The 20,656-nt window shown below is 44.9% G+C and overlaps 1 protein-coding gene across 5 annotated transcripts in view; it reads right to left on the reverse strand.

The window, feature by feature from the left end:
• Positions 1-486: 486 nt before the first annotated feature.
• The window catches only part of arap3 (ArfGAP with RhoGAP domain, ankyrin repeat and PH domain 3), a 34,355-nt gene continuing 14,185 nt past the window's right edge, over positions 487-20,656 (reverse strand). For 2 of the 5 annotated variants that reach the window (XM_023797540.2, XM_023797538.2), the window contains exons 5-34: positions 20,139-20,212; positions 19,421-19,753; positions 18,552-18,621; positions 18,116-18,236; positions 17,624-17,808; positions 16,977-17,083; positions 16,538-16,737; positions 16,311-16,396; positions 15,106-15,288; positions 13,757-13,874; positions 11,780-11,905; positions 10,903-11,056; positions 10,548-10,650; positions 10,179-10,377; positions 10,029-10,092; positions 9,414-9,577; positions 8,416-8,628; positions 8,071-8,176; positions 7,829-7,976; positions 7,154-7,222; positions 6,727-6,801; positions 6,006-6,123; positions 5,323-5,451; positions 4,941-5,077; positions 4,676-4,758; positions 4,479-4,514; positions 3,987-4,050; positions 3,764-3,901; positions 3,542-3,580; positions 487-2,544 (exon numbers count right to left, since the gene is read on the reverse strand). In XM_023797540.2, the coding sequence (XP_023653308.2) occupies positions 2,119-2,544; positions 3,542-3,580; positions 3,764-3,901; positions 3,987-4,050; positions 4,479-4,514; positions 4,676-4,758; positions 4,941-5,077; positions 5,323-5,451; positions 6,006-6,123; positions 6,727-6,801; positions 7,154-7,222; positions 7,829-7,976; positions 8,071-8,176; positions 8,416-8,628; positions 9,414-9,577; positions 10,029-10,092; positions 10,179-10,377; positions 10,548-10,650; positions 10,903-11,056; positions 11,780-11,905; positions 13,757-13,874; positions 15,106-15,288; positions 16,311-16,396; positions 16,538-16,737; positions 16,977-17,083; positions 17,624-17,808; positions 18,116-18,236; positions 18,552-18,621; positions 19,421-19,753; positions 20,139-20,212 (4,068 nt within the window). In that variant the 3' untranslated portion in view covers positions 487-2,118. Of the gene's footprint in view, positions 3,359-3,390; positions 3,581-3,763; positions 3,902-3,986; positions 4,051-4,478; positions 4,515-4,675; positions 4,759-4,940; positions 5,078-5,322; positions 5,452-6,005; positions 6,124-6,726; positions 6,802-7,153; positions 7,223-7,828; positions 7,977-8,070; positions 8,177-8,415; positions 8,629-9,413; positions 9,578-10,028; positions 10,093-10,178; positions 10,378-10,547; positions 10,651-10,902; positions 11,057-11,779; positions 11,906-13,756; positions 13,875-15,105; positions 15,289-16,310; positions 16,397-16,537; positions 16,738-16,976; positions 17,084-17,623; positions 17,809-18,115; positions 18,237-18,551; positions 18,622-19,420; positions 19,754-20,138; positions 20,213-20,656 lie in introns of all 5 variants that reach the window. The other 3 variants (XM_023797542.2, XM_072717637.1, XM_023797541.2) reach the window with 3 other exon arrangements.

Genomic DNA, 20,656 nt, shown 5'->3' on the forward strand with positions numbered 1-20,656 from the left:
CTCAGCATTCTGCACAATCAAGCTGTTCCCTGCTGCAGTACTACATCAGGTAAATGGGTCTGCTGGATCTTGCATACATTACAAGTTCGGGGCACAAAAGCTCCAAATGGAAGGGAAAAGCCTCGTGGTTTTCATACATTTGCAAAACGTGTAATAATAATTATGCAACATATAACAGTAAATAAGTGACTTAAGTTTGCCCTCGAAGGATGGAAACGTTTGTTGGAGGATTGACGGATTTTTGGCAAACAGCGGCCGGTCCCAGTTCCCATTAATCACTGTGTATAATTAATTATCTACGCAACCCAAGTCGCTATTTTCCTCCGAACCAACCTGCTTAATTCGGAAATTAAATTGAGCTATTAGTGTTTAAAAGAAATGTTTCAGAATTAATATTGCTTTCTACAACAAATTGAGCACAGCAACAATGCGATTTTCAACAGACGACCAAAGGTTTGTAGTCTCTTTACTTAGACACACACACACTTAAAAAAGAAACCATTTAATATAATACAACATGTAAAAACTCCTTCATTTGAGCTACACATTATATGACAAAACAAGAGCTAGGTAAATCCCAGAAGTATTGTAAAACTATACAGTATTTACAGTTAAGCAGAATATGTAAGGCAGTGTCCCGTTGGCAATAGAGCCGGACAGCAGCTAACGAGTTAATAGCAAAACACTATCAGTATATAGAAAACAACGATACAACGGAGTCAAAGAATCAACATTCAATCATTATATATTTCGATCTCTTTTGCTTTTTTTGTTTTAAGAAAGGCAGGTAACATTTTTCTGTTCTCCGTCAGTTCAGATATAGGACTACATCGTGCGCGACTCTTGGGTGCTCTCCGTATTTTGACGTTTGTTAAAAGGCACAACGTTATTATGCAAGTTTAAGATTGTGTACTACATTTTAAAAGTCTAAATATACTTATTCCATAGGGAAGGAACAGTCAAAGCTTTGTACATCACAGAAAATGAGCTTATAGGACATTTAACTCCAATACTTGCCATTTAGTCACTTTTGCAAAACATTCTTAATTTTGTTCCTGAAGATTTTCATTTGTTAAACCGATAGCAATCACCCCCCACGAATATATATATAAGATAATGTACTTTTATTTGAGTCGTTCTCCCGCTCAGATTTGCTGTGTCGGTAAAATACGTTACTTGCTTATCTCGATAAGAGTTAGCGGTAAAACACATTTAGGCAGTTAAATTTTTGTCTGATATTGGTTACAAGTGTCACCCATTAATGTCTGGTTCCAAGGCGATTCTTTAACCTTGTACTCTTTGTTGTAATATAAAACCCCGGCTCAACTCTGCCCCCTCCTGTACAAATACGAAAATGAGCCTTACACAGGTGTTCAAATACAAGTCGATCGTAATTTTACAGGAATTTTGGAAGAAATACAATTTTCACAATTTTTTTGCATGCTGCAAATACTAACATGGTCATCACTCCCAAACGCATCTGTTTTGTGTAATTTGGAATGTTTTTAGTGTTCACGATTTTAATCTAATATTCAGTGTGTCTTTCTATACTCCCATCTAGCTGATATTCGCGTCACAGTGTATTTCAAACTACCCAAAAAAAGTAATTCTAAAAAATACCGTTATTCTATAAAAATAAATAAATAAATACGCAGGCTGTAAAGTATATTTCAATATGCAAAAAGGTGTGAGACTGGACTTGTTCACATGCTGGCAGGGGGCGAGTGACTAAAAAAAGAAAAGAAGAAAAATCTCATGGTCCTAAAAGGACATGAAATAAGCGAATGTGGTGAAAGTTGTTCTCTCATGAACACACATGGTGCCACTGTGGCCAAAATGGGAGGTGGCCAAGGCAAGTGCGACGAATGAGAGCACAGACGCCGTCCATCGGTCCAATGGGAGTTGTGGGTCAACGTGTCCATGAACAGGTCAGGTGGGATTGACTGTGTGAACCCATCCACTTGCACTGTGTGAGAGGGAAGGTTATACACGCTTTAATACCACTAGATCCAGTCTTGTTAAAGAAACTATGGCCGCCAAGAGTAACGTTTGTATACGCGCCACGATCTGGGCTGTCTGGCGAACTCTCGGCGCGGCGTATCTGTGCCGTGCGCTCACTCAAGGTCCCTCCAAATTCACGTCCCCGCCGGCGTCCGCAGCCTCGCCCTCGTTCTTCCTGCTGAAGACCGTGGTGAGCTCCTGGAGCAGCATCCCCTGGGATCTGTCGCTGGGCTGCAGAAGCTTCCTCCTGGGTGAGGCTTGCAGTGCCAGGCCGGTGTCCAGAGTCCGGGGCTCGTCCCGGTACAGGGTGTCCAGCGAGGTGGCGGGGGGCAGCAGACACACGGGGTTGGGCCCGATCATCCGGTCCAGGGATGCCGTCTTCCTGGCCACCAGGCTGGTTGGCCTGTCCGGCACTTCCTTAGTCTCGGAGCTGCCGGCTTCTGGCAATCCGAGCACCTGCAGACTAAAATCACCCACTTCCTCATACAATGGCTCCGGAGTTTCTGCTCTCTCCTCAAATGAATCCTGCTGCATCTTCATAGGCTGAAGGGGGGGGGGGGGAGGAAGAAACGGGGTCAGTGTCATGAACTGAGAGCTGAAACTCTTCTTCAGGATTCTGCAGATGCAGGAGAGTTCGCGGAACTGCACACGTGTACGTTAATGGCGGGAATTAGTACTGAAATGGTGCCATCACCCTGTCAAGTGGACACCTGTAGGATTCAGCACCTAAATTCACTGCCGGAGGTAAATCAGACACGACTACGATGGAACACAATCCAGCATTTGCTGGGATAACATTGCAATTCTGAGGAAGAAAGATGATGTCTTTATGACGCAAACATTCAGCACTACCCTCTGAAACACTAGGCCATTGTTTTGGCTTCACAACCTGCAGCGGGCTGAAGACAAAGGGAAATAAAATGCAGACAATCAGGCAGGAAATACATGGGGGGGGGGGGGGGCAGGGATGGCTTCATCCAGGGTCTGTAAGGCCTTCCTTAAACCTCCATCTATCCCTCAAGGCGATGGCACAACAATACAGGTCCACTGTCTATCGCCTGCTGCTTCCTGGAGTCCATGCAGTCAAACAACTGCTGTTGTCATGGCAGGAAGCTCAATAGGAATCAGTGTTAAATCGGTGAGATGTTAAGAAGGATGCTGTGAGGAGGATGACATTACAGTTATACAAAAAAAGTAGAAGCAAATTAATAAAATGTAGGTTAAACTGTAGTACAATGCATGCAAAGAGCAGTAGGCTTTAGTACAAACTCCTCAGAGATTAGGGCCAAATCTCAGTTCTTCAGCAGAAGAAAATGACTAGAATGTCATGCATATTCATGCTAATTTCAGCACGACACCCCCCACCCCCAAACATGGGGGGGGGGGGTTCCCAGCTCTAAGGATCTACCCCTTACATGCCACCAGCTGGATCAGTAACGAACATATTGATGGGATACAAGACTTGGCATATGAATGGCATGCGGAGGCAACTGCCCAGAGAGATGCAGGTCATGCTGAAAACAGCAGGGGGCGTACTTACGAAGAACATGGACAGTGTCCTCCTTGCATGTAGCTTTCGCTGCAAAGACACAGGGACAGACGGGCACCAGGTGAGCTACAAAAGCAGCCTAAACGTAGTGCCCGGGCCCAAAGGGAACCCCGATGGAAAAGCAGAAAGCCGGAACCCAAAAAGCACTCGGAAACAATGACAGGAGGCTTTTTAGAGCCCTGCTCTGGTAGGAACCTGCTAGGAGGACATTACCAGAGTCTGATTGGCTGACAGCATGGTGGAGTTGCTTTCATCTCCTCGGATGGGCACCAGAGGCATGGTCCCGAACTTCTGCTTGGAGATGTCGGAGGTGGAGTGACGTCTAAGCACTGGGGCCTGGAGGTCATCATGCTGCAGGAGAGACCGACGCGTTTAAAAAGGGCCATGTAGACCTGGAGGCGGATGGTGGATTGGGGAACGTAACAAGGAGGCTTACCTGCGCTTTAAGAAAGTTTAACATCCAGTCCCACAGGTCTGACTCGCTGGTACTGCATAAGTACCTGAACACAAAGAACTTCTCACCAAAGGGTTTGGGAAACATGACGTGAAAGTGTTCCCTCTCGTAAAGTACTAGGAGTCCATCGACCATCCGGGGCGGTATTCTCCGCTTGCTCGGCACCCTGAGGCAAAGCGTGCTCCACCCACCGCTCGACAGAGCTTCACTCTCAGAGAACGACCGCTCTCTGTTCACTAACTACTGAACAGGTGGTAAAGTGGGTTAGCAGACTGAACTCATGACCCCAGGGTTACAAGTTCAAACCTCAGGAGGGGAACCGCCAGTATCAAATGTTAAACGGAACATTCTTTAAGGGACAGAGTCTATCTTTCTTCATAAGCCTTAAGACTAGAAGAGAAATTTAATTATTTGTATTGCCATGATTATCTTTTGCAATCAATATCTGAAAAGCACATTTTTCACAATACTTACAGTTGCTGTTTGTCCAATAACACAGTAAATCCCCACCTGGAGAGAAATGAGATCGTCTATAGGGCATTTGCACACTAATATATACACCATTACTATATCAACCTAAAGTAAAAATGCAAAAAAAAAAAAAAACATTAATTTTTATAAAGATAAAATGAAATTTGAATTCATTTAAAATATAAAACTGCAATATTTACTTGGTAGGTGCTTTCAGCTTCTTTCGAATTCCGATGTAAATCTTCAGCGTTTTTAACAACCATTCCTTTTCCGGCTTGTTACTCTTAAATATGGAAGAAAAAAAACAACTCAAAATGGTGGAAATAATCCTACTAATTGTTTGGCATAAATGCACAATCATGTAATGTTACTATAACAAGAGGTCATATTTATGATGGCCTCCTTATTGGCTGGTGGTACCGTAGGAGCTCTGCGATTGGTCGCGCCGGCACACGGGGGCGGTACCTTCTTGTCCTTCAGCAGCAGCAGCTTGTGATCTTGGATCTGAAAGGTGCGCTCTTGGAATTTATTGCCCTGCAGGAGTTTGGGCGGCTCCTCCCGACACTTGAGGGTCCCGCTCTTCACGATCTCACTCTTGTAGGCTGCAGGCAGGACAGAAATGTCCAAAATCACCTCCGCATTTCCACTTACAAAAGGTGCGATTTACCAGATTGAAAAGGTATGATTTTTAAGATATGGATATTCAAGTTACAATTAGGACAGTAGTACTAGATCTTAGTTAAATGTGCTGATCTTACTACTGGTTCTGGTTACTTCCTGAACCTGACACAGAAATAGACCAAGATCAAAGACAATATGCAGAGTTGAACAGCACAAGTGAACTTACCTGTAAAGATATTGATGGCCTCTCCTCTAGGCACCTTCTTAACCAGCAAGTGCGCGGAGCTGGGATCGGCCATCTTGCACCACTGAAGGGCCTGCTCTAGAACCTTCTCCTTCGGGTGTAGGGGGCGCTCTGGGAAGAGGCAGGACAGCTTGTTCCAGTAAAAGACCAGCTCGCACAACCCAGATTTCCTTCGTCAATGTTGAAGCACATATTTATACCTTTTGCTACTATTTGTGTAGGATTTTTCATTTAAGAGAAGCATGACTAAACTTTAACGAAAGCCAAAACATATGCAATACGGATGTATTTTAACATGATTGCTAATATACGTTTATACTACATTTATTCATTTATCTGTTGCTTTTATCCTAAGTGACCTACAGTTGAGGTAAGGGATACAATGTATGTGCACCCTGGGATTTTAACTCACTACGTTTGAACTGTTAGCGCAATGCGCTACAGAAGCTATTACACTAAAAAAAGGGGGGAAAAAAACCAAAACAAAACATGCTGTCTGATTGTAAGTTCAAATTAATTCTTTTAGCTATCAAAACTGAAACACTGGTTTATTATTTACTGACACTTGTTTGTTTTGTTGTTGTTTGTTCTGTCCCATGATTAACCAAAACAAAAATGAATGAACAGAATGAAAGAGGAAGCTGACGGAACAGGCGGGTCCCCACCGAGCTCCCCATCCTCTATCGCCTCGAACGTCAGCCACACGTCCTTCTCGCCAGCCGGCACGTTCCTCAGATACAGCACCTGATTGGTCAGCTCTTCCGCACACATTGTTGGGGAAACCTGTGGAACAAAAAGACACTGAAGCATGTGCTGTGGTACTGGAGCGCCCCCATGTGGCTGGATTATAAAAATACCACTCACAGGCTGAGCACTGTAAACATCCAACTGAAAATATTATGGGGTTTGAAAAAAGACTAAATGACAGCACACTATTAATAGTGTGATTAAGGTTTAAAAATCATTTTTGTTTTTCAGCTCCCCGTCTTCCTGCCAAAAATGTTTCCTCCTTATCTAATTTTCAGAATTTTTGGGCAGAATTTTCAGTCTGAATTTGGTAACAAGCTTTTCTGTACTAAAGTGGTATTTAAATTGAGTCAGATGGGGGAAAACACTAAAGTACAGCATGAAACATGCTGTGTGTTATTCCAAATAAGCAGGCCATGGATCATCCATTTTGCCAAATTCTGTTATTGATTTAGAGACGTTACCTTTTACCTAATAATTAGGTTTTGCCAATCTTGTAAAAATTCAGAATATGAAATGTGCTGAATGCAATTGCTTTTCTGCAATGTTCTCTAACTGGTGGAAATAGATTGACTGCTTTCAGATTATTAACACTATTAATATCACAGTGGTGATGATGGTACTCTGGATTCTACTCACTTTGAGAGTGATACAGCAGTCAGGTATCTTCTTCTCCAGGTAAACCTCAATGATTAAATCGCCAGCTTGGGACAGCTGCAGAACCGTAAAAAGGTTAAAACGTCCATAGAGTCAGAAAGGAAAGAGTCACTCATTTCACACACCTTCTAATATCAGTCACATGCTGTGATCATGCCACTGAGCAAAACTCAAAACCGGCAACAATGAGACGACCATGACTCAGCAGTTCATCATGTACACAGTAAACAGTTACACAATATAATAAAATCCTTACTCTGCAAGTCCCTCTGGCCACCGGTAAACATGAATTAAACACAAATACAAATTAAGGTGCTTCAATAAGTCATTAAATACAAGTACACAATTATGACAAATACATAATGAAAATGAGTGCAAAGAACTGGATTACTGGGAAGACCGGTATTACCTGAGTATCCTTCCAGGTAGTAATGAGGCTGATCTCTAATTCTATCTGGGTCTGTTGCTCTTCATCAATCTACATGCATAAGCAGACAGAGACTGGGCTTATGACAAATGTCACATACACTCAGTCTTAAAGTTCCACGTTATGTGTTTTTGTCATTTTTTTCTGCTCTGATGAGTGAGGTTTAAATTACCCTGGCAATGATTAACAAACCTATGAGACGACAGCGACATATTCAGCTAAATTCAACATACTGTCATATGTCACCTGTAACAATGCACTCGCCCCAAGGCATTTAACAAGAGTGTGTTGCTATATATACTGAGTACAAAAAAGTCCATAATACAGAGAGAAAAGGAAAAACAGCAGAAGATACCAGAGGAAAGGAACCAAAAACTAAGAAAAAAAAAAGGAGGTAGACAGTTATAATGACCCAGTGACGCATGTTTATGAATCTTTATGATGTGACCAGATTGTATTTTCATTACTCGTTTGGCTGGTGTCATCTCATCATTCATATCTTATGCTACAAACACCATTTTCCCCGTCATCCTTCCAGCTCTGCAGTTGCAGTTGACAATCGCAGAAGTATTGGTGAAATGTGTGATCACTGAGCTACGGGGAGGCGAGGTGAGTGTTGCCCTCACAGGCCCCTCCCGTGTCTGTGGCCGTACTCACATCAAAGACATAGAGGTAGTTGTCGATGAGGTCTTCCACGATTTTCACCTCATGCTCCCCCTTGCCGTCAGTCTGGAAGAGGCTGGGGGCAAACAGCAGCGACAGGTTCTTGGTGCACATCTGATTGAGGCCGGCGCACTTCTGAACCCTGGACGAATGAGAGAGAACCCCACAGGTCAAAGGTCAATGATTTGTAAACATGGAACCGGAGCTACAACACCACGTGAGGTTAAGTGACTGACCGATACAGGTGACCAATCAGCGCGGCCAGTGTGGTCCTGTTCACCCTGGGCAGGCTGCGAATGACTTCCTTGTACCTGTCCAACCTCTGCGTCTTATTGGATATCTCTACAAAGGACGGATAAAGGAAAAGCGTATCTTCAACGTCATCCCAGAAGCCACAGCCATCAATTATATATGAGTAAAAAGTATACTGTGGGAACTATGTGAGTTTCTGGTGGCTCAGATCATTCCAGAGACCTAACTGCAAACGTGAAACTATAAACCCGCCTTTCAGAACTGTTCACATCTAAATTCCTCTGTGATTTGAACCATTCACTAGGGGGCGCTAAAGGCATGTCACTCACTGGCTGCCTCCTTCCAGAGTGGGTGCAAGTCAGCCATGAAGATGGGGTCGTCCAGTTCCCGGAAGAACCTCTTCAGTACATCCGTGACATCTTCTATGAAGTTGTCCCCGATGCGTAACTTGACGTTGCGAGCGTCCTTGCGGAAATCCTCCATGAGCAGCTTGATTCTGGTCTTGGCTCCGTTCTTCCTGTATATCCCCTCATGTCCCAGTCCTGGGGAGCACAGCGCCAAGGCCCAAAATACACATTTAAAAAGCAAAACGCATGCATATTGTCACCTTGGAATAGCCAAACAACGGCAGAACTAGAACAGGTAAATCGGAGGAATATTAGAAATTTTCTACTGGGGCGGCGTGTAGCTGTGGTGAGTTTGGACTCTGTGCTGGTGATTGGAAGGTCACTGGGTCAAATCCGGCAGAGCGCTTTCGCCATTGGGCCCAGTTACTCCAGGGACTGGAGTTGACTGATCTTACTTTTGCAATTGAACATCACTATGAATAAAAGTATCTGCTAAATTAATAATATAGACACAGTGTAATCTGCACCACGGAATGGATGGCCGGGTGAATTTTATTGCTGGGGATACCCCTAACCCCCAAGCACATGTTATGGGTACCTATGGACCTTGGCTTTGTGTCACTTATGGAATTTGGCACTCAGGGAAAACGGCCAAGGACCCCTAATGTAGACATGGAGTCAGAAATGTAGAGCAAATTTCCACAATTCACTCGTGGGTGTGAAAATTTTTGTGCGTTTTGAAAAATTTAGGAAAGTTCCACATTGGGTTACATGTGAACTGAATACGTTTTGATAGTAAACTAACATCTGACGGGGAAACCTGACTTAAGGTGATTGGTCGGTCTAATTGGAGAAACAACCAATCATGGGCCGAGTGAGTTTCGGAAACCCGCCCCTCCATTGTGAGTGAGGCGGCTGGATGAAATGGGAGAGATGTGAGGAGAGCAGGATGGAAGCCTCATTACGTTCCGGCTGCTCACCGTACTGAGTGATGAACGCGATACAGCTGTCCACAATGATGGGGATGTCGCTCCGGCTGAGCTGCTGGTCCCGTAGCGTGTTCCCCTTCCCCCCAGCGGCCGTCTGGATGTCTGTGCACCACAGGGAGAAGTCTGTCCTGCCCATACCCTGCAGGTACAGGGTCCTGTAGAGACACATAGGGGCATGTCATCCAGGCAGCGGTCAGCAGAAAGCCAGCACTCCGGCCCGGGTCAACCACATGGGCATTTGGGCACAAGGACCACATCTGTGGGGGGCACCACTAAGCAGAACAACCACCCATAACCCTCCCCAGCCCATTCACCAATGTCTTTTTAATTACTGCAATTCAATAGGTAGTTGCATTTCTGTATTCCATGAGCCACCAATCAGCTGTGTTTCTTTATGACGTGATGTCATGCGTCGCCCAGGTGCACTTAATACTCTTCATCCGACCCCGATAATGCTCTTTACAATGGTATGTTACAATGGAATGGGGTGGGATGGTGGAAATTATACCCAGGTTTTAAGGCCAGTGTTTAAGCCTTGAAGCGTCTTTTAAGGGTTAAAAAAGGTGTGTGTGTGTGTGTGTGAATCACGCATTATAAAAAACTGACCTTCCTTTTTCAACCAGCACCAGAATTTCTTTCTTCTCATTGTTTTCATTTTGAAATGTTACACCTGTAAGATGAACGCAGAAGTTAGGAGGAGCCTTGAACCGCAGGGAGTTCTCCACAAGGTGGCGACAAAGGGAGCTTGGGCCTCACTGAGTTCCTGGAGGTGCTTCAGGTTAATGATGTCCTCTGCAGCGCCGTCACTGCTGGGACAGATGAAGAGGTTGGACTTCTGCAGCACGAAGTAGCCCTCCTTCCACTGTCGGGGGTCCAGCATGGCTTTGTAGCGCAGGATGCCCACCCTCTCGAACTCACGTGCCAGCAGACAGTGACAACTGATGGGGGTGGCAGCCTGAGGAGAAGGTGAACAGAATGTTGGCCCTCACCTCGGAGAAACCGAGCAGAGGAACGACAAGGTAGCTAGCGGAAATCGTCTAAAACAGGAAGAATGGGCGTCAGAAGTAGCGAACTGCAAGGATGTTATGTGACTGAATTCAGGTGAAAGAAGAATAAATCGGTCACCTTCCCAATGGCTCTTGCCCAATTGTGGAGAGAATCGGGCGTCTCCAGTCCAAACTGGTAGAGCTTCTCAGAGGATAAGCACAGTTCAAATGTATAGCGGAACCTACAGCCAATGACAATAAGAACCAGAAAAGAAAGACAGATCTTTATTGCCCAAGTATACTAAACACGCAAGGAATTTATCTTGCTGGATGTGTCCTGGTATTACATAACATGCAAGACAATTTCGTACACACAGAAAAATGTATATTTATTTTTATGCTACAAAAAAGACCAAAAAGCACCAATTTAATTCAATCTTCCATAAAACATCTGTTGAGGTCAAGCAGTCAAGCAGTGCTTCAGAAGGACCCACCTGTCAATGAAGCCCGTGTTGTTGGACGTATCTGGCCGGCTGACTCCTAGGCAGACGATGTCCTTGATGTCGATCTTGGCTGAGGGCTCGTGGCATCTCTCTGACTCGTAGAAGAGAAGGGCTTTCTCCACTGAGCACCAGTACTTCTGAAAGTCTTAGAGGAATGTCATAGGAGGAAAGGTTATTTGAGCTAAATCTGTTCAGCCTCAAGCAAAGGAGACTGAGGGGGGACATGATCCAGGTCTATAAGATTCTAACAGGTTTGGATGCTGTTCAACCGAATAGTTACTTCAGCATTAGTTCAAATACAAGAACTCGTGGCCATAGGTGGAAATTAGCGGGAGAACATTTCAAACTGGATTTAAGGAAGCACTTCTTTACACAGCGTGTAGTCAGAGTATGGAATAGTCTTCCTGATAACGCAGTGCAAGCTGAATCCATGGGTTCCTTTAAATCAGAGCTAGATAAGCTTTTAACAACTCTGAGCTATTAGTTAAGTTCTCCCCAAGCGAGCTCGATGGGCAGAATGGCCTCCTCTCGTTTGTATAGTTCTTATGTTCTTAAGTCTGTGGACGACATGGTAGGAATGGAAAAACTGGAGGTAGCCTGTGCAAGAGAGTGAAAATGACATCACTCTGCCAGAACCACTGACATGCTGAGCAAGAGACATACATCTTCAAAGGCGTGTAATGGTAGCAATTCTAAAGCTGTATTTCGGACGTTTCCTGGTTTATTTCCCATAATGCTGCTGGTCTTTCTAAACCGTGTTCATGCACTGGCTCCTGTGAGGCCCTATTGTGTCCGAAACACAGAGAGACGGCACATTCACTAGACAAACATGTGCCCGAAAGCGGTTTCTCAGCCTCTCCTCGCCTACCTTCTCTCGTCTTGCGGGATAATGTGCTTTTGTTCAAGCAGCCCGTCTTGTAGATGTAGCCAGAGTACAGGACAGGCTGGATGATCTCATCATAAACGCTTTGTGTCCAGTCTACCAGGCTGGAATCTGAGACGAGAGAGATGGAAACCACAACAGGAAATGTGTGTCACCCCTGGTCTCTTACGATGTCGCAAACTACAGCAATATGCTTGGCACTAAAAATAAATCCCTTTGCTCTGCTACCAGCAGTATTCACAAGGTGCTGTTTCACATCTTATTAGACTTTGCAGTAGGGGTGCACCGATTGCAGTTTTCTGGCCGATCAACGATCACCGATCCTTAGGCAACCTTACCTGCCGATCTCGATTTTTTTTGCCGATCTTGTTTCTTTCATAACTAAAAGACAGTTACTTCAATGTTTCCATTTTTATTGAGTAAATTGATATGAATACTCACAAAACATGAGGTAGTGTCCTCAAATATAAATGAACATATAAATGAGCATTGCTGTTTGAACTACAAAATCATATTTTTTCTTCCAGACTTTAATTTCTCTAATTTTGTAAAAAAAAAAAATATATATATAGCTGTTATGACACACTTGTCCAAAAAATAGGGAGGGAGGCAGCCTGCACTGCACCTCTCTCGGGAATGGGAGAAAAGGCTGATTTAACCCTCTGGGGCCTAGGGGTAGGAAACACACTTTCACTGACTGGGGCATGATCACACATTTCATCACACTTAATTCATGGCAAATAAATTATTTCTTATATATTTGTTTTGCCATTACACTCATCTTTATTTTAATATATATTGTAAATATGTCAGATTTTTGTTAAGTTTGAAATTTGACATCAAAGTATAGACATTGCAAAATGCAGTTTGGAACACTTGCAGAAACATGATAAAAGTACATAGTAAGCAATGCTGGCAGTTTGTTTTGATCCCAGATATCTGATCACCAAAGTCTTGGCTACATGAAGATGACTAAATGGTGTAGATGCAACATTAATTTGGATAAATAAATAAGAAAAACCTAACTCATGTAACTATTTCTGGCTCCTTTCATTGAATATGTAGCAACTTTCATGTGTATGAATGAGCCATTGTCACCTGGCCACGTCCCCAACCCCCTTTTATGGCGCTGAAGGGGATGTATCTGGATCGCGTTTCACCGTTGCGCTGTTAATCAAATTACCATGCGAATGCGATTTGAATACGCGCTAATGCGGATATTTAGAATGTGAATAGCGATCTTCGGGTGAGAGCGGTACTACACGCCCCCGATGCAGGTAAAACAAAGTAAGATGACATGGTTTACTTTTTTGCCGATTTAACCTAATTAAAAAAACTTTAATACTTCCGACAATGGACGTTTTGAAAAGAAGACAGATTACGGATTTAGCCAGCGTTTTTTTCATGATTATACATTAAGATTTCAGCGAGATATTTATAAACTGAAATAGACGCGAAAAGTACGCGATGTCGTCGACGACATACTCGACCCCAAAGAGTTAAAAGCATATAACTAAGATCGGTGGATCTCATGGGAATATGGTCGATTTCTGATCCCCTCAAATTAACGTGATCGAGGCCGATCGATCGGTGCGCCGATCGATCGGTGCACCCCTACTTTGCAGTGGTGCTCTCCAATCTACTCCTCGAGGACCCACAGACTAAAAATCAACTTTTTTGTTCGTACTAATGGGAGCTGGGAGGGAGCAAAAATGTGGATTAACTGCGATTCCCCAAGTACCGGTTTGGGAAACACCGTATTATAGCATCATATCTCTACTTGGACAACTGAGGTTCTGAACATGGGAGAAGACATTTTAGAAGAATGAATGGAATCTTATTCAAACTCTATGAATCGGTGACTTTACACAAATAAAGACTTACACAGCCTCGACAGGCTGTACACAACTCTACTCCATGCAGTGGGTGGAGCATCATGATCCAGAAGTTGAGGGCCCTTACCTGAGGTGGCTTGCATACGATGGTCCGGTGACAGGCCATTAGTGTTGGCAACAGCCTCACTGAAAATGTATGTGACGGTCTTGAGCAGGTTATGCTCAGTCACTGCGGTGCAAAGAGCCTGTGGGCGAAACCAAGATCTGCGGTTACGACAGCAGACCATCAAGGACACTCACACCCACTCATTTTTGTGGTTTCATTCCATAAAGCTTGTTTACATATGTCACCTTTACACAGAAGGCAGGGCGAAATCAACCTTCAAGCTGTAGCGTTTTTTTTTCCGCTCGCCTTTATAGACACGTACTATTCTGTCGCTAGCAAAAACCTAGAATTTGTTGATTTTCTCATATTTAAGTGGGCAAATTCAGCTCCCGAAATGTCCCAAAGCTCAGCCACAGTGTAGATATCTTTATCTATCGTCTGGGGAAGCAGGGTAGTCCATTTCAGATAAGCGTTGCTCACACAATTTTATTTCCTGTTTTTTTGTTGTTGTTGTTTTTTTTAGCAATACCTCCGTTTCTACAACTCTATTTAAATTTCTATGCAGAAAGTCCTGACATTGTCATCATTCCCTACCACCTGCCCTCTAGGAGCGGGACCTGCGCAAGCATCAAGAAGGAAAATTCAGACAACAAATCCTAATCAACCCAATACCACTGCTCTTAATTTCCACCTCAGCTCGGGTAAATTTACTCTTTCAGGTAAGTCAGAGTTGACTAAGAGCAGCCAGGTTTTACAGAAAGCTAAAATGGCCACAGACTCATCCCACAGTATGGCTTTTGGACTGGCCTGGAAGACCTTTCACCTGAAAAATAAAAGTGCGCGTGTTGGGAAAGCTACAACTAAAAGCTCGGCAGAAAAAAAAACGCTTCCCAGTTCAGAAACACAGCACAGACTGCAGGCGGGTTAGTCTCAGCCCCCCAGAGAGGAAACTAGAGGGACACTATGTTGCTGTTTGTGTACCACTGAGAGTCATGTAACGCAACACCACCCACGGGTGTCGCGTCACGTTGCCTTCCTGTGCCGGGGACAACGGCCCAAGCAGAGTTTGTTTATTCACATTAGACCCAATTTCCAAATAGACACTCAGGATTTTTAATTTTACACTTTATCCGTGTAATTTTTCCGATCCAGGTGCCATTTCTCAGTGGAAAGCACTGGACCAAGCACGCTTTGGTCCTGGAAGTCCATCTCCTTGTGCCACCTACGGCCACGGGATAGTCGGTGTTGGGGGCCCTGTGCTCCTCAAAGCACTTGAGCGCGTGCGACTCCCACAGGGTACAAAGCCGAGAAGCTCCTACTCCGATGGTTTGCTCAGTGTGAAACGTGTCGGTGTCTGTCGTCACGGTAACCTTGAGCAGCTCCTCCTGAGTGTTGAAGCTGGGATGTGAGCGCCGGAAGCGTCCCTCGCGGTACTTGAGGATGACGAACTCGCGCCTTTGCTCTGGAGTGGCGTCGCAGTCCAGTTCGGCGTCCACAGGGAGGTGGGCCGCCCAGAATTCATTGGCCCGATCGTTGCCCAGCATGATGAAGAGCTGTGAACACAGACAAAGCCTGAATTGAAGAAGCACAGGGGTAGATGGACTGCTTGATGGTTTGTTGTGTTTTATCAGACGGTGTGCCTGTGATCAGAAGGTCACCGATTCAAATCCCAACATTGGCAGAGATATTTCACCACAGGGCCCTTAAGCAACACCCATAACCCTCAGCTGCTCCAGGGGCTGTCTGACCCTGCGGTCACAAGAAACGCATGTTGCTTCTGATAGATACCGCGCCCTCCACGACTATGGGCACGACGTATAAAAAGGGTTAGAAAAAAAAATCCACCCTTTGGTGAGGCAGCTACACGTCACCCTGAAAATTGTATATTAATGAAAGGCTCAATTTATTCCAAGAAAAAAAATCCTTCATCAAGAAATAATTTAGGGCGCTGTAGATAAATAAAATGCACGTTGTGGGGCGGGGGGGCGGGGGGGTAGTGTGCTCCCGGGAGGCTGTGTGTGTGACGCACTCTTTGAAAATGAGATTAAATCTGTATTTTAGACTAAATTATCATTCCAGGAATCACCCGAATCTAGCACACTTGTCACATAGACCCCCCCCCCAAGCAGTCCACGTTTTTGCAGTAATGTGGACTGTCTGGCAGGGAGCTGGGAGGGAGCAAAAACGTGGACCGGCTGTGGGTCCCCAAGGACCCGGCTGGGAAACACTGATACAGACAATCAAGGACAAAAAGGGGAGTGGGGGCCCAGTGCCTGCATGGGGGACCAGTGCCTCCTACAGAAAAGTGAGCTACAGTATCATCCCTAGATACATTTTCTTTTCCAGATAAATCTGTGCCACAATGACTAATATTCACTCAGAATTACAAGTTACAGGAGGCCCCAAATTCTTAATGGGAGACAAGCCTGGTTATAAGAACCTTGGAATGTGTTAATACTTTCGCAAGATTCACTCACACAAATGCATTAATGAAACACCCATAGGGCTACGGTGGGCAGATCTGAGTCTAGCAGAGAGTCAGCTCAGCCCCTCTGAATAATAAAGCAGATTTTACCTGCACAATTTCATTGCTCCACACACTTGTGTCCAGTTTTAGGCTCTGTACCTTGGACACCATAGTGCCAAGGCTTCGGTGCTGCCCTGCAGATGAAACCAACGCACAAAAACTGGTCATAATAGCTACTGCAGGGGGTACCTGTTAGGGAAGGGAATTATGGGAATTCAGCTGGCAAGGTGAAGACTAAGCATGTGGATGGAGGAGACTTTTTACATTAAGCTTACCTGCACAGTTCTTGCAGATGACCACACAGAGGTTGATGGAGGCCCAGTCAGGGTTGATGGCTTTACAGTCAGCGCACATCTTGTTGGACCGGTTGGACCAGATCTTTTCCGCCACCTCATAATCAGAGAGCGTCTCCGCAATGGACTCCTGCAGGGCTTCCATCCAGTCTCTCTTCTCTCGCTCTGACTCAGCCGTGAAGCTGTAGGTTGGGAGGGGACGGACCGTTGCTTCGACACCTCCGGCGTACACTAAGCCCATTGTGTGCCGCCTTGTAGGGTCTCGTTCACAATGCTGCCCCACCCTCAACAATACTGAGGACCTCCCCCCACTCCCTCTGGAATGGTCATTTTCCAGTGCAAGACAGAATTCTCACAATGTGTCCAATTGAACTGGTAGAAGATTACAAAATGGATTCTGATTACAGAATTTTAATTTTACCTGAAAACTTTGTAGGGAGTTATGAGATCAAAGCTTTTGCCCTTGCCGTCTCTAATCGTCGAGCCTCTAGCTTCTATCAAGGTGATTCCAATTCCATTTTTGAAGCACTGCATGGAGAAACAAAGAGAACCGACCACCATAAATAACATCCGAAGAGAGACAAATACACAATACATACTAGACTACACACTATTTACTCTGGCTATGACCATGGTTCACAGTTCACAGTTCACAGTTGACAGTTCACAGTTGTTTTTTAAAAGCAGGCTCCTCTGTCTTGTCTTATGTTAACATGCCCAGGTGAGTCAGGCAGCCAGTTTAACTTAGACCCCAAGTTTAGTTTTTTTCCGCTCTACTTTTTTCTCTCTTTTTGGTCAATCTCCTCCATTGTCTTCTAGCCTTCTTTCTCTCCCTTCTCCCTGATTCGTGCACCATATTTCATAAATGATGTAGTTCCCGATTGCCATACTCTCATCAAGTGCCTTGGGACGACTCTGTTGTAAAATAGTGCTCTATAAAAGTAAGCCGTATTGTACGAATAGACAGACCAGGTCTGAGCTACAAATATCTCCCAATGAGGAATGACTTGTCAGCACAGCATTAACTGAGAGGCCGATGGCCGCTCTGATTGGCCAAGGGGGGGTCACCTGCTCGTTCTTGTACAGCCACACTTGCTCCGTGTTGATGGCAGCGTAGACCTTGGATTTAGTGCCTTTGAGCTCCAGGAAGCCACTCTTTTGACAGTGGCTGCCAGGGCCGAAGCGCGGCCGGCCAAACTCCAGCTGGTCTTTGACTCGGCTCTGCAACGTACTGCACCACTTGTTCCTCAAGGCTAAGAGTAGTGATGGGAAGGGGAAACAGAGAGGTGGGGACACGGAAATGTTTGGGGGGGGAAGTCGCTTTACTCTCAGCTTGCCCGGGAACAAACTCCCACACCCAGCTATCAAACCACATCCTGTGAACCCAGGAGTCAGTCGGTCCAGGCCCAAAGCAACAGTGATTTCCCAACTCAACTCAACTCCACCTCAAATGACGCCTCACTCTGCATGGAATTACTTTAAGGTAAATGTTACACACAAGCCCTTTTGTTTCTGCCAAGCCATGAAGTGGATTTATGTTTGTGTCATGGAGGTCTTTACCTTCGTTATCTGCCCGGAAGACAAATGTTCTATGGCTCGTAACAACTTCAAATTTATTATCCTTGGACGTGCGGGCCATCTGTATGGCGGCCAAAGGAATCACACCTTTCGGGTAGACTTCCTGGGTCAGACAGCCATTTTGGAGGGAAAAGGTCGTAAGCGATGAGAACTGCTGACTATGCAGAATAGATTATCTTCACATCACTTTAACCAAGAAATATACCTCGAGGATCTAAGAGGACTTAATATTGAATGAGATAAGGCAAAGGACAACACAGTAAGAGGTTCAGTTTTCTTGAAGGCCAAGCTTTTATGTTTGATGTAATGCCCTCATCATTTCATCAGACAACAGTCCCACTTGATTTTTACCAGGCCTCTGCCTACAGCTACCGCGTGTGGAAAAACCTGGTCACCAGGCACCACTGCATCGACTTACCTTCTCGCTGCCAAAGTACATCAGGTTTTTGCCGTCAAACTTCACGTAGCGCTTCTGGAACACATAGTTTCTGAAACGATAATGTCCAAAGTCTACCAGTCAGCATGCGTCAACAAATCCAACCAGAGAATCAAACCAATACGATCAATGTAAGTACAGAAAACAGAGGCCATCACAGTGAGAAATTTCATTTTGTGTTTTACTTTATTTTTAAGCCATGGTTTTCTACAGCCGCAGAAAAAAATTAAGAAAATCACAGTACACTTTTTTTTGTTTTACTCATTTCTCAATTTATGGGTGTGCGTCTGTGAATAATAATTATAATTTTTTTTTTTTTTTGCGAAATGCAGCCTGGTTCTTCTCCATTTCTCATTAATGAAGGACTTCTTCCTTTCCTTATGGGACTTCAGTCCTGCTTCCTAGCAGTGCACTTTAGACCTGCACTTAACGTTTCCCATTCCTTTTGAAGGTCACTTGATGTCATCCTACGACTCGTGAGAAACTGCCGGATAAATTAAAGGTCATCTAGAACGTTGCATCCGCCCGTTAACTGGCTGATTTCTGGTCGTTCCTAATTTTGAACCTGGAAGCAACCTGCCACCGAGTGTGGGCTTCTGCTGAAAGAACCATGATTAAACCAGGATTTTAAAATACAGATTTGATATAAATATAGACTGGCCTCAATTTTTTATGTGGCTGTATAAATAATTTGCATGAATACCATAATGTTACATGTCTAAACATGCTTTTACAATGCAAACTACAAGACAACAATATCTCACGTCTTTACACATATGGCTCAGTAACCCGAAATCCACCCCACACCCAAAAAGTCCCAGAAAAGAGAGCAAAAAGAGCCCCACACACACCGATTTGGGAAGACAGACACGAAGCACAGACACTTCCGGAGAGGGGAGGACAGGCAGTGTGAGGAAGGGGGCAGCCTGGACGAGTCGTACCCTTGAGGCGAGAGCTTGTCCAGCCAGCCACTGAGAACGGGGGCGACATGCTCCGACAGAGACGTGTAACTGGCATAGGGCGAGATGGCCTGCTCCTCATCCGTGTCGCCAGAGGAGAGCCCCAGGGGGGGCAGTGAAAGGCAGCGGCCCAAGGGCGGCCCCGGGTCACCCACCGTGCAATAGGCTGGCAACTCGTGCATTGCCGGCGACAAACGACAGGACCATGGCGGGCGGAGTTCCAGCCTGAGGAGAGACGGCCGACTTGCGTTCAGAGTCCCTTGCCATGCACCTACACAATCACATCAAGCCCCTGCAAGACTAAATAACAACTTAATTACAGGAGACTGTGGGCCTTTTGCTAGTCCAGATTACATAGATACCTACACATAAACATTCGATAGACATTTAATAACAAAACGACCTGACAGCACAACTGCAGGAGGAAACCAACATGGCTGTCCGTTGAGAGAATGTGAACAGAGCACAAAGCTCCCTCCTGAAAGAGTGGAGGAGTCAAAAGCTCACACAAAGACCTGCTTGTTAACACACGCGTAGGCTTCCCCAAGTCCAGTCATGAGGTCAGTGCAATACCAGCTCTTCTCCTTATAGTAGAACACACTCCACTTACCCAGAATCCTCTCCTTTTGTGTCCACTTTCATTTTGGGTGGCTGGGTCTCTCCATCACTTTTAGTCCTTATGACCTTTGCGTAACCGAATGACAAAAAATAAGGAAGTCTGGATTCTTAGCTGCATGACGCACATAGTCCTTCTCTCTCTCACTCTCACTCAGTCACACACACACACACACACAGGAATGCACATCTACCCAGCGCTATCCAGAATTACTAAGGCCGACCACAAAAGCCGAAACAGCCTTTGGTTGTGGGCTGTAAAAATGGCAGATTATCAGTCTGTTGGGGAGCAGCACACACACCTCAATGGCAGACATTTTCAACCAACCCGATGCAACCATGACCTATCAACATGTCGTCTAGAGAAATGTCAATAGAACAATCAAACCAAGTGCAGACCATGGAATAATACAGGAAATGACCACTGTGATCCTCATCTAAAAAAACACTCCAACTGTTCACAGAGAGAACATACTGTTCATAGACTGAAATGTAAACTCATGCTTTCAGTTA

The sequence above is a fragment of the Paramormyrops kingsleyae genome, chromosome 10 (assembly GCF_048594095.1).
Source record: "Paramormyrops kingsleyae isolate MSU_618 chromosome 10, PKINGS_0.4, whole genome shotgun sequence".
NCBI classification, from domain to species: Eukaryota; Metazoa; Chordata; class Actinopteri; order Osteoglossiformes; family Mormyridae; genus Paramormyrops; species Paramormyrops kingsleyae.